The 12,251-nt window shown below is 44.0% G+C and overlaps 1 protein-coding gene across 7 annotated transcripts in view; it reads right to left on the reverse strand.

The window, feature by feature from the left end:
• Window positions 1-5,199, reverse strand: part of tcf7 (transcription factor 7) — a 68,831-nt gene extending 63,632 nt beyond the window's left edge. For all 7 annotated transcript variants that reach the window (XM_076751126.1, XM_076751125.1, XM_076751132.1 and 4 more), the window contains exons 1-3: window positions 4,874-5,199; window positions 4,478-4,547; window positions 3,207-3,313 (exon numbers count right to left, since the gene is read on the reverse strand). In XM_076751126.1, coding sequence (XP_076607241.1) covers window positions 3,207-3,313; window positions 4,478-4,547; window positions 4,874-5,056 — 360 coding nt within the window. In that variant the 5' untranslated portion in view covers window positions 5,057-5,199. The remainder of the gene's footprint in view (window positions 1-3,206; window positions 3,314-4,477; window positions 4,548-4,873) is intronic.
• Between the last annotated feature and the right edge of the window lie 7,052 nt (window positions 5,200-12,251).

Genomic DNA, 12,251 nt, shown 5'->3' on the forward strand with positions numbered 1-12,251 from the left:
ACGCTCCCACTGACTTCTGGAGGATTACCGTCACTGCCTCTCAACAACCTGGCTGCAAATAAAAAAAAAAAAAAAAAAATCTCAATTGTGGACTTTCCTTGTGTAAAAGTAGCAGAATCAACAATTATCTTCACTGTCGAATCACCACACAGATTATCTTGTGGGGTAATCGCTCGGCCTATGAAACATCAGAAAACTGTCCCTGAAAATGTCTCAGAGCCTTCAGACGGGTCCGAGCAGCAGTCCAAAACCCACAGACATTCAGCTTACGACGCAGAGAAAAACAGCTGGAACCAGAGATGAGGACAAAACAGTCTAAACTGAATCCATATTTCACTGTTTTTTAGCATTTATCAACCACTGAGGCGTATAATAAAACTCATTAATTCTTTTTTTTTATTGCTAAAATATCAGCTTGAAGCATAGGAGCGGGGACAGGTGGATGAGAGGGGTCTTTGGTCTTATCACTGGACGGGGAAGGCGACCAAGAAGACCCCTAAAACTGACACCTGGTGCTGAAACAATGGGAGTATTTGCTGCTTTTTACATCCCTGTTACACAAACTCTCTTTGCCTCCAGTTAAAGAATCAGCAGGCGTTATTATTATCTGACATTTTACGAGCTAAATAATTACTGAAAAATATCAGACCACCTCCTTGACTTGCAGGAGTGAGGAGGGAAACTTCCAGGACAGACAGGCAGCAGTTGCAGACACGTGCAGACAGAGACGTAACATGCGTCGCCTTGTCCCACGTTAACACCACAACACTGGGAAAACACCAAACACAAGGCCGTTTTTCTGTCACTCTCCCAGACCTATAGTTTCCGATCCATCTCTTCCATCCGTAATCATCAGCCCCACCCCCCCAAAAAAGCTCTAAACCACTATTCTCAAGCCTTTCAAGTGCCAGGTAGACGGGGCCCGATGCGCCGCTCCCGCCTCACAACCGGCGGGCTAATTACAAGGGAAGCAGCAACAAGTGAGCATTGTGTGGAGTCTCGAAGACACACGGGGGGAAAGAAAGTGCTCTTTATCTTGCCCCCGCCATCCCACCCTCAACAAAAACAATCTCCGGGAGGCTCTGCGGTCGGCACGCCAGGCTCGGAGAGTGGAGGTGAAAGAAGTGGAGAGGGCTGACGAGCAGCACATGCCATCACGCTTGCTCACCGTGTTTGTCTGACTCGACGCCGGATGTGCCGCGCTGCGCGGCGAGGAGAGTGAAGACGTTTAAGGAAATAAGAGCACGTTCTGTCGTCGCGGCAGTGTCCTCGATCACAGAGGAGGGCTCTGAGCGGCGGGCTGAAGGAGAGCGGGATTTCCTGGGAGATGCTCGCTCGTAAACAAATGCAGCTTTACATGGAAAAGCCGAACAAGCGGAGCGGCTCAGTGTTTAGGATTTTCTTGCCAAGACAGAACACTGCACTTTAAAACAGAGGCTACCTGACCTTTTTCCCAGGTGACTGGTTTATTCTAAAAGTTCCACGCTGGCAGCTTTAAGCCAAACGAGAACAAACAAATATATCATTCAAGTTTAAGAGCAATTTATAGTCAAAGCGAGGGCATAAATATTCGTGCTTAGGCTCTATTTGTTGACGTTTTAGGCAACTGTAGGACTAGAGCTTGAAATTTTAAACCTTTAATTTCATTTTTTAAAAAGTGGGAGCTTGTGTTTTTAGAGGAATTGTTTCATTCAGTCATAGACATCTTCGTCCGTGACACTTTAACGACCCGTTCCAAAGCTCCCGTGACCCACGGCTGGGTCTCGACCCGGACTTTGAAGAGGACACTGTGGTGAAAAACCCTCTGAGACGTCATCAGCAGATCTCATTTTCTGGCCGTGAAGCAGATTTTGTGATACAGCAGATTCCTGTGCCTGACACCAGATCAGCCTGCAGCCCATGTGATCCACAAACAGGCATGTCTGCTGTTCAGCAACGTCTCGTCTGCTGGGAGCAGGGGGTTAATTCAGGCAACAGGATTACGCAGCACGTGAAAAATGAATTAGGCACAACCGCTCATGTTTGGTGCAATTAGTCAGCCTATCCATGGATATTGGTTCTTATGGGTGACTTGAAGGGATTTTCTGATTAATTTTTTAGGGCTGTCTGGCTGGATGAGTGATACTGCAGACTTGAAATCTCTCCACGAGCCTTTCTGGTGTTTGTTTTAGCGGTTTAACACTCAGATCAGCCATTAAGGCGGCAACAAACCTCTTGTCATTCACGCCGGGCGCAAACAGATGGAAAACGTCATGCGGAACGGTTCACGATGACGACACCAATCATATTTCAACTTCAGCAAAGGCGTAAACAAAAACAAGCGCTCTCTCTGGTTTCCCTCATGAGGCTGCGGCGCCGAGCGTGTTTTAAATACCGCTTTATTTCATAAGGCAGACGGGGGGGGGGGGGGGTTTCAAAGCCAAATCGCAACTCATCCTAAGTTTCTTACTGATTTGCAGTGCCGTGACTGTGATCTCACACTGCCTCTTTTCAACATGAACCGCTCATCACTGTGTTAAACGACAGGCGGGATCGAGCGCTGTGCTGGAATAAATGGACGCCATGTCATCATAATAGGTCTCAATCACACAGAACTGCAGCCAAAGAAACACGACTGCATAATAAATTTGACTTGTCTAGAAAGAAAGCCATTAAAAAACATCTGTGTATTGAGTGAAAATGCTGGTTTTTTTTGGAGAGGTAAAATGTTTTAAATGTGACAGATGAGGCCACAGTTTGCAGATCAGGCAGATTTTTTAGGCAGATGTGGGTGGAAGTTTTCTCATTTGCAAGACCAGATCCATTAATTGAGGACAAATTATGAGGAAATACCAAGAAGAAAAGTTATGCTTTTAACCAAAAAGATCTGAAAAATCACCACACTGTCTCTGTTTGCCACTATTAAACACTGACTTCACCGGGTCAATGTGCTGCAGCCAACAGTGAAAAATACCAGCCGGCTTGCATCATGCGCGCACGCATCACTGGATATCATTAAAAAGTTCATCACGTTAAACACCAGCTGAAGCACCAAACCATGTTTTCAGTGTTTGGACTCGACACCAAAGAATACAAAGTGCACCGGAGTCCACAGCAGGACGTAAACAGGGGCAGACGAGGACCTCGCGCCGCCCTCAGCGAGAACCCAGCAAACAGTGAGCAGTGCAGGACAACCAGCAGGAGAGGTCAAACAGAGGCGCACTTACAGAGGGAGACACCGAGCTGTTGGGGAGGTAGGGGTCAGGCAGCATCAGGAACGGATACCCCGGATACGCCGGCGTCTTGTACATGCCTCCATCTTGGTGCTTGGACACTGAGGTCAGACATAAAACAAAAACAGCAATGAAACCTCAGAAACGCTTTAATGGGACCATTTGTTTGTGGAGGCTGCCTCGTTTGTCTGAACTACATGTTGTATCCTCGTGTGAGCAGAGACTACAATACTTGAGATAAAAGCGTTAGAAGTGTCACCTCGCCCGAGAGGCGTGAACTCCTGTAGCCTATGTGCTAATTTATCTCTCACCACCCATATTAAGCAGCAGAGGCCTCTCTGTGGGTCAGCTGCAGCTCGTTTCTACCTGGTCTGCGTGAAACACACACACAGGAAACTTTTTCTCTGTTTCGACAAATTCCCTTGACATTTATCGAGCTTTTCCACAAGGTGCCAAAACTTGTGCAAGCGGGGTGGCATCATTTACGTGGGGTTTGACCTTTTCCAAATTCGAAAGCTCAAATCCACCTTTGGTGACGTTTGAGCACAAGGTGAAAGCTTTTCTTCCCCTGTTAGAAATGACTGAAATGAGTTGCACCGCTGCAGTTAATCCTGCCTGCCTGTTCTCTAAACGTGGACGGCGAAGCTGCTCTGCTCTTTTGGGAAACCATGAAGAAGAAAGAGTTAAACCTCTCAAGGACCCTGGTTGATCCCACTTTGGGCAAAGTCTGGCAAAGGCTACACTGCAAAAAATGTCAAGGGTGGACTCTTAAAAAGGAAAACCTGCAAATCTAGACGGTGCAGGCACATCAGAGCAGGGCAGATCACACTGGAGGTATGGAGACAAATCTTAAAGATGCTTCATTCGAGCTGATTCCAGCTGCATGAGAGTGGGCCGATCTCATCCTTATGAATACATTTAAGGCCAAAAGCCCTCCGGAGTCCACGCTGCACTCCACAACTCCTTAAAATTGACATTCAAAGCGGGTTCTTTCTGCTCGGATCTCTCTTGAGGCGTGCACATTTGAAACAGAAACAGAGGAAATCTCCCCACCGAGTTACTGATGTGAGCGATTAGCTGCAGACCTGAAGGCATCGCGGACACCTTTTGCAGCGTACACCTGAAAACTTTGAAGTTTAACACTGCAACACGTGTCCCGGTGACCAAAATACTCTGACACACAGGAGGGGGGGGGGGTCGGTTTTTATCGCTTCTCAGCTGTTTAAGCTACTCGAACCGGATGAGAGCGGCTGTGCTAGTCTTACCACCGTCCAGATGCTCCCGGTGTTTCTCGGCGAAGCTCCTCTGCTCGCCCTGCTGCGCCCGTCTGACCGCCTGGAAGGGACCGACAACAAACACGGGGGTCAGACACTCGGGGAAAAAGTTCAGAGAAAGGCGATACACCCCGAAACAAACAAACACACGCGTAAAGCAGGACGTCAGGGAGAGTGAGGGCGAGTTTAAAGCGAGCGTTTCACACTTTATGCTGCGTTTTTTGATGATATCGCATCCCCGTCCTGTAGTTTCACCACTGTGACCCTGAAGGCATCACGCTGCGCTTTTTCGCTCTCATTCAACGCTTGTCAGCAGCGTGGAAAATAAAACAAGCTTTAACACACACACGAACAGAGAGAGACACACACACAGTCCGTGCCACCTACCGCCGCGCTCGGACTTTGATTTATTTCCGACTCGTTCACCAGGGAGGACTTGAGGTCGGCCAGGTCCCGCTCCGTGAACGCGTTTTCTTGGATTTTCTCCTCCTGCTCGCCTTCGTCTTTGAACGCTATCATCTCATCATTCGCTCCCAGGTCGTCCCCGCCGCCGCTGCTGAGCTGAGGCATGTCTACTTCCCCCCACCCTGCGATGCGTTACACACTTTTAAATAATATAATAACCCAGGGGAAAAAAAAGTATCAATAAGGAAAAGAATCAATGGACTTCTTCTTGTCTTAAATCTCCTCAGTCTGGGGCGCCTCCAAAGTGCAGAAACCCCCACCACATGCAGGAAAAAAAAAAAAAAAAAAGTTGAGATGCGGCCGGTCGGTCGGTCGGTAGAGGACTAATGTTTCCCTACAACAGCAAACAGCTCATTTGAGCCCAAGACAGAGGAGTCCCGACATCAAAGGGCGCCGACCGGATGATTGACAGCTCCGATGACTTGTTGGGGGGTTGTACGATTGTTTCGGCGGAGGGCTGAGCCTCTTAAAGAGACATCACCACCCCGAGCCCGGCTGAACAGGCGCTATTCATGACTTCCAGGGGCGCGCTCACACCGCGCGCGGTCCCTCGGCTGCAGACTGATATTCTCTGAGGGAAACGGCGCAGACGTGCAGGAAAAACGTTAATCCTGGTAGTTTGGTTCAGTTTTGTGGTCAGGAGTGCTGATTACACGTATGTGCTTTGGTTTAGGGAAACAAAATCGTAATTATTATTTTGCATCTGCACTCTTTTATTCTTTATTTTCAGTTTTAGAAGTATATTTACTCAAGTACTGTGCTGAAGTACACTATGAGATATTTGCAGTTTACTTGAGTATTTTCGTTTCAGGCCTCTCTAAGAGTCTAGTGCATTTATATAACAGGTACAGTTAGTTTAAAAATTAAGGTTTTGCATGAAGAAGTGTATGATGAGCCAAAAATAAATCAAACTACCCAACAGCATATACAACAGTGAGAGCTTATTAGGCCCACCGAGCCCAACTACAGCAGTAAAAAGTTACATACACATTAATGCACTGATAATTATTTAAAAGTATAATATCTAATACCACACAGGGGGCATTTTTTTCTGTATTGAGTACTATTGATACTGTAGGTGCATTGTGCTGATTAGACTTTTAAATGTAGTATTTTTACAGTGTGATATTGTTGTTTTTACTTAAGTAAAATAACATTGTACTTCCCCCTACCACTGATTTTTTTAAGTAGCTGCATTAGATTTATTTTTTCCTTCCGTTTTGCTGCTGATTTGATTTGTTATTTACAATACTGAAATGCCAATCCTTACCTCATTTCTTTGGAGCTCAGCCATAATCCTAAAGCAAAGTTTGCACAGAATCTGTCCTTTTGTTTTTGTCCCCAACAGGTTTAAAAATCAAATCATCTCCAGATGACAATGATCCACCTCGAGGAGCTCAAACTGGTTTTCTCATTTGAATGTGAGAAAGAGGGTTTTCTTCTCGACTGTGGAGTCAGTTCATTACTGCCCTTGTTGCTCATCTTGCAAAGGTGGATTCCCTGCAGGCTTCTCTGAACTTAAGCTCTGGTCACACGAGTGCACATTCACCAGGACTTTAATCTTAAGTTTAACAAACCTGCAGCATCACTTACAGATGCATAATTATTGATTAGAAATGTACAGATGATAGTTACCTTTTCATCAGCTGCACTCACATCAGTTTGTAAGGTCCAGCTGCAGCTTGTTCCTTTACAAACACATAAAGAACTCAGTATTAAATGTATTTAAAAAAAGAAACATTTTTACTTTCACATCCTGCATTTGAACGCTTTTATTTTGCAGCCACACTTCGCCTGTGCATAATTATCACCACACATACATTAAACATATCGGTAAATAATAAGAAACATTAATATGAAGAACATGAAAGATGATGAGGCGACCTGTGTCTGCTGACATGCGGGGCGATAAACTGCGAGTCTGTGCACCGTGCATGTGCTTCTTTGCTATCTTCAAGTGTTTTCAGCTGCTGAAACATGCAACATTTTGGCTAAATTAAAACTGATGTGGATTAATGCACAACACACGCACACACACATGTGCACACACCCCATCAGCTGCCTCTGGCACATGAGACCCTGCCCTTTCTTTCTTGTGATTGGTCCAGAGTGTCTTGTCATGAGCGCTGCATTTAAAGGGCGACCTTTTCTCACTGGTGAACATACTTTAAGTGATTACCACACAGCTCGATTAAGAAAAAAATCTAACTGTATTTTTTTTTTCAAAACGCCAAAGATGCTAACAAATGTGACATCCTCCTCCTCCTCCTCCTCCTCCTCCTCATCCTCATGACATTAGCTGATAACTTTGGTAATTATGCATTGTGAGTTTTACTCCTATCCCAGCAGTCCTTTTGTAGCGGCTGTTGTCACACTCTTCAGTTGGTATTTTTCGCATTTTGGAACAAAACTCCTCATTTGCATGGACAGAAAAGTGGCAGCTCAGGCAAGAAGCAGCAAAATGTAGGACAGTCTGTGAAAAAACATCAGAAGGCACGGCATGCTCATCAATAACAGATACACAGCATGTTTTTGGCTGGTCCTTACATTCCCCAGATTTTGTAACAGTCTCCAAAACAGCAAAAAGTGTTAGCTATTGCAACTACTTGATTGGAGGAGGGGAAGAAAAAAAAAACACAGTTCAAAGATGTAAACTTGAAGTTCTGATTTCTTATCAAACTCTGAACTTGCTTTCCCCTATTTTCCTCCCAACGCCAATGCATTTTTAATGCTGATACAGTAGCATAGCTGGTCTTCTGAGTTTTTAATTGAGAAATATTTATACACTCCCATGCTGTGACTTAATACGCGACTTAATCTGAGTCGGTTGCCTTGAATGAAAATGATGATCCACAGCTGGGAAACAGAATTAAATACAAACAGAAAATGGGCCCGGTATTTGCATAAAACTGCATATTTATACAATATCATCAATGCATATTAATAAAAAGATTAAAATGAGCAGTTTTAATGTATGCAAATCTAAATTATAAATGAGTTGTTTAAACTTCTTGTTTATTCGCCTTGATTAAATATAGACAGCTGTTTTTCCAGAGAGACAGCACCTCTCCTGCACGGGCCACGCTGCCTCGTGAGCTCGCCGCGCTCTGATCTCGACGGTTTCCCATGAATATCCGCGCTGATGGTTCATCACATTCATCACATGGGTTCACGGGTTCACCTGAGGCTGTAGGCTACAGTCAGCCTGTCTGTCTCTCTCGCAGACAGACAGAGAAAACACAAATCCAGAAATGAACACAGTCTCTCTGCAAATGCTTTCTCTCTTGAAATACTTTGTGGCGCTCTGACCTACAAACACTTTCTCTCCCTTTATATCTCTCTCTCTCTCTCTCTCTGTCTCTCTCTCACACACACACACACGCTCAGTTTTGCTATGAGCGCTTTGATTATTCTTGTCAGATCAGACATATTTTAAGTTCACACCACCCTGCCTTATCAGCCCAGAGTTTTTATGACTCACTCGCACCCTGAGCATCCTCATTGTCGCCTTTTACCTATCTCCAACTCTAATGACTGTCATGACATCAGCCATCATCTGTAGGAAGGAAAGGCCAAATAAGGACACATGCAGCAGATAGAAAAGATAAGCAGCCCACACAGAGAGCAAAAGGATGCATGCTGTGACCCCAGAAGGCGAGCTATTCACGTATAGGCACCGATACAAATGCTATATCTGAACAAGATGTGGTTGTTCTGAAAGAAGAAATGTGTGTGATGTAAAGATATTTGAGTTTTTATTTATTTAAAGCTTATGGAAATCTAGCAGAGAAAGACATACCTGACTTATATTATGTCAAGCAAGCAAACACACATGTTCCAGTTAAATATTCATCATGACACACGATTGAAAATGCATAGCAAGCATAAGATATCAAAATATTAAAGATGGATTTTGCTGTTAAAAACCAGTAGTTCCCAACTGGGAGGTCTGGACCCCCACAAGGGACCGCAGGATAAATCTGAGAAGAAAAATGTATTTCAGTCTCTCAAAATTCTGTATCTTTACAGACTTTCATCACTTTTTTGTGAATTGTCTTCTCCTTAAAAGTTATTCAAATAAAACAAGGAAATAACACACAGTTGTTGAACTGGTCACAACTTCTACGTGCAACCTATGATTAGTGGGGCCCCGAGTAGACTTTGCTTCGGTTTAAGGGGCCACAAGCCTTAAAGGTTGGGATCCTCACAGTGGTGATAGGAACTATAAGAGGAAACAGGATAACAGCCTGTGCTCTTCAACCCAAACTTTTGTTTTCTTAAAAAAGAGATTAACAGTGTAAATGAATACTTCTCACTGCAAAAGACACAGAAATCCACCGTCAGTGTGTAAAGGTCTCGTTTCAATGAGTCCCTTAGCAATCCTCAATCATCGGTGGGGGAAACGTTCCTTCTTCAACATGTTTTTTTCTTCAAAGATGAATCACAGTTGGTTCAAAAAAAGATTATATACTGTGCTTTCTAAAGAAACATCAGGCGCATTAAAGCTGCAGAGTAATTAAATCATGTCCTTTCATTGGGGTTAAGCCACATCCAAGCGAACAGCTCTTAACTGGAACCACTTGTGTGCTTTTTATTGGTAGTTTTCCTACAATCAAAACCATGTCCTTCAAGGCAGCATCCAGTCAGCAATATGGAACCTCAACAAATCCTTTCAACAGTTTCATTTAGTGTCTCAGTGTCTGCTACGAAACGGTGAACTAATCTACTCGAATAGCAAATAGTCAACAATAAAATGGTTTCAGTGAGATTAAACACTGATTAATGTTTGTTTTAAAATTTTCAGATAACCACCAATCTGTATGCAAAAAAATGTTCAAGAAGATGATGTTTAGGCTCTGCGGAGAACAATAAGGGTTAACCAGGTTTTAATCAAATCAATCACACGTCTTAAAGGTCTTCACCAGATGTTATCCTACTAATATGTCACCCAGGCTGTGTTTCATGTCTACAGTTTGTGTGTCAAATGTAGAAACCACACTGAGTTTGTGCAAAAAGCTTTTTATTTGAGCAAAGAGGTTAAGTTGAGTCGTTCATTGATGCAATGCCATGTGCTCCTGTGAGGGTGGGTTTGATGCCTGTAGGAGGCTGAATAACCTGTGAATCATTTCAGAATTTCAAACACTTATTTAAGAAGTGGCACACAGAGGTGGGAAGACGAGAAGCAGCTGCAGCACAGTTTTACCACCAAGAATTAAGGTTACAGCTTGAGACCATGGGACTGAAAAGGGGACATGGGGGAGAAAAGTTTCCTCCAGCAGTTCCAGTAAAGATGCCTTCGAGCAAAGCACTCAACCTGCACCCTCCCCTGTGAAACCAGTCACACCGACGATACAAAGACTGGTTTCAGCCCTCGTGTGTGAAAACTGAAAATGGCGCGCACTGGCTCAGCAAATTAAGCCCAAATTTAAAAAAAGAGAGCGAGAACTCGATATGTTGTGCCAGATAACGAGGCTTGTTCAAGTTCTAGTTTTGCTGAGTGTTTGCTGATTTGAATGTGTCTGTCTCTTTTGATTTGGCAGAATGCAGTCCCTTTACCTCTTCGTTAGCTCCTTATCAAAGATTTATGAGCTGATAGCACAGATCTGCGGAGGGCTTTGGGGGTGAAATCAACAAACATAAACAGTGGAGGAAAAGAGCTTTGAAAACGCAATGCTGGTCTTCAGTAGAGGATCAGTGGACAAAGACGCAAAACACTTTATATGTGACTTTGACTGCGGTGCAAGATCTGAAATGTGGTGGATGTTATTTACTAGCTACATCAGAAATGTCGCAGCTCTGGTTAATAACACATAAATAAAGTCGTTTGATAATGAAAATAAAAGCTATGAATCAGTATATTTATTATGAAGGAACGGACAATGCTCCTCCAGATTAATGGGAGATTTGGCCAAATTTAAAGCACAAACTGGAATAAGTAAATAAATAAATAAAATACCGAATATCCAAACTATAAAACTGTTCTTTTCTTTGGCAACAGAGGACTCGACTGCTGAGTTTCACAGAATCTGTTCCAAGGATCGTCTTCTAAAGTGCCATCCTTTTTTCATTTTGTGCTAGCCGTCACTGCGTTAAGAGGAGATTACCCTCCCTTTCTTTTATTTTGAACCGTCTATATCTCTGTTTGGAACAAAAGCCTTCTGCACCCAGTCTGCTCTCTTCTCAACAGGCGAGCTGTGGTTGGAACGGCTCCATCTCCACTCGGGCCCGCTTCGGTTCATGAACTTTTTAAAGACGCGCATTAACAAATCATGCCCCAGCTTATGAAAAACAGGTCTGATAGTGACTGGAAATAGCAGCAAAAGAGCGTCTGCGCCACACAGTGTCACCACGCGCACACACACACTCCCACACACACACACACACAGTGCGTCTCAGTGCGTCACTGAGCTGATTGAGGTGAGGTGATCTTGCAGGTTGAAGCGTCAGGTCTGAAGGCAGGTCGAGCAGTTGGGAGATTATTTTTGAAATGTCTTCCCCGACAGGTTGCTGATAACTTGCTTGCGTCGACTGTCTCACTTCTCCAAGTTCACGTCAACTAACAAATAAACTGCATGGGAGTCAGTAATTGTGCTGAAAATATCAAGTGTAAGCCAGGAATGATCAAAGTGAAAGAAGGGTTATCGAGGGAGGAAGATTGTTTGGTAGTTTTCATATGTTCAAAGCATTGAGGAAGATTCTCATACCTTCACATCCCTTAGATTCAAGCCCTGAAAAGAGTTCACATAATGCTGATTAAGCCTAACAATGCCAGGTTAATACCACCGTTTTTAGGTGTCTGTGGTAATGTTCCTGTGCTAGTTGTGATGTGTTTTAAGTCAACCAGCAATGGTCAGTTTGCAGAGCTGAAGAAGGAGCAATATGGCGACAGAGTAGGTGACAGCAACAGCGTCATAAGCACATTGAGAGTTTGCGTAATTTGCTGCCTTTATATGGAACTTGGAGCTTGCGGTTACAACATGGGACGTCGTGTGCATGATATGCTAGATGTTAACAGGTTAAGTCGTGCGAACACTGCTGCTAGGCGATGGTGAGATGTTGGCTTCTCGATGTAACCGAAGCTAGCAATTTAGCAAGCTAGCGAGCAGGGAACGTAGTGCAGGAAATGCAAGGACAGAGAAAAAAGATGAGGAAAATCAGCGTTTTCCTCAGACAAATTCTGCAATTTTGAAGATAATCTGTGACTAAAATTTCAATGTATTAACTTAGCATCCACCAAAAGATGGACTTTCCTGGCCTCCACCATTTCCAAAAAGGTCAGCAAACACACAAGTCACAAGTC

Source organism: Chaetodon auriga, chromosome 15 (assembly GCF_051107435.1).
Source record: "Chaetodon auriga isolate fChaAug3 chromosome 15, fChaAug3.hap1, whole genome shotgun sequence".
In the NCBI taxonomy this organism is placed as follows: Eukaryota; Metazoa; Chordata; class Actinopteri; order Chaetodontiformes; family Chaetodontidae; genus Chaetodon; species Chaetodon auriga.